General features: G+C 39.0%; 1 protein-coding gene across 1 annotated transcript; it reads left to right on the forward strand.

Moving 5' to 3' along the window:
* The first annotated feature begins 6 nt into the window (after positions 1–6).
* LOC110037903 (centrosomal protein of 83 kDa-like) lies at positions 7–855 on the forward strand. The gene is made up of 2 exons (XM_020742644.1): positions 7–503; positions 594–855. Exons 1-2 carry the CDS (start codon positions 57–59, stop codon positions 735–737), a joined length of 591 nt encoding a protein of 196 aa, XP_020598303.1. The 5' UTR covers positions 7–56; the 3' UTR covers positions 738–855.
* Positions 856–862: the final 7 nt, after the last annotated feature.

Here is an 862-nt window from a genome sequence, read left to right on the forward strand (position 1 = left end):
TGGAAGATGAAGAAGCAAATAGAAAGAAACTGAGCGTAGAGCTTGAATCAGCCACTATGGAATCTGTGAAGCTGAGGGAGAGGATCAGGTTATTAGAAGAGGAAGTGGAGCACTGGCAATCTCAGCTGAGTTCAGCTAATTTTGAAGTCAGGCAACTGCATGACAACGTAAGTTCGCTGGAAAGAATTATTGATGAAGAAAGAGCGGCATCAACAGAATTTAACGCTGAAGCAGAAGCTACTATGGTGGCAAAGAAGATTGAAGTGGAGGATCTGTATAAGAAGGCAAACTTACTGGAAAGGAAAGTGGAAGAGGAGAGAGCAATTTCTGCAGGATTAGCAGCAAGCAGAGAAGAAATGGAGACTCAGCTGGAGTCAGCACATTTGGAAGTTAAGAGGCTGCAAGACATGGTGTCATCATTGCGTCAGGAAGTAGATGAAGAGAAGCCAATTTTTCTGCAAATGTCCACAAAGAAGCAAGAAGACAAGATTATGTTGAGAAAGGTAAATTTTGATTTTGCAGTGTTCTCTTTTCCTCTCTCAGTTTTGAGAATAATTCCTATATTCTTAATAAAATGCATTACATTTCTGCAGGAGAGGGATTTTGTTATGTCTTCTGAAATGTTTGTTGCCTGCCAAAAGACTATAGATTCGATTAGCCAGCAGCTGAAATCATTAAGTAATTTTGAGAATTTAATGATAGAATCTGAGGGTGTGGGGTGTCATCTTCAATACTGAATGTTGGGGGTGAAAGACCATCACATTGATGCACCAAAATTAGTTGGAGCTGTGTACATAAGGTTTTTTTTTTTTCTCCTTAAGCTTGTACTTAAACTTCCATATCTGTAGCAAGAAAAAAAAAA

The sequence above is a fragment of the Phalaenopsis equestris genome, unplaced genomic scaffold (assembly GCF_001263595.1).
Source record: "Phalaenopsis equestris unplaced genomic scaffold, ASM126359v1 Scaffold226878, whole genome shotgun sequence".
Classification (NCBI taxonomy): domain Eukaryota; kingdom Viridiplantae; phylum Streptophyta; class Magnoliopsida; order Asparagales; family Orchidaceae; genus Phalaenopsis; species Phalaenopsis equestris.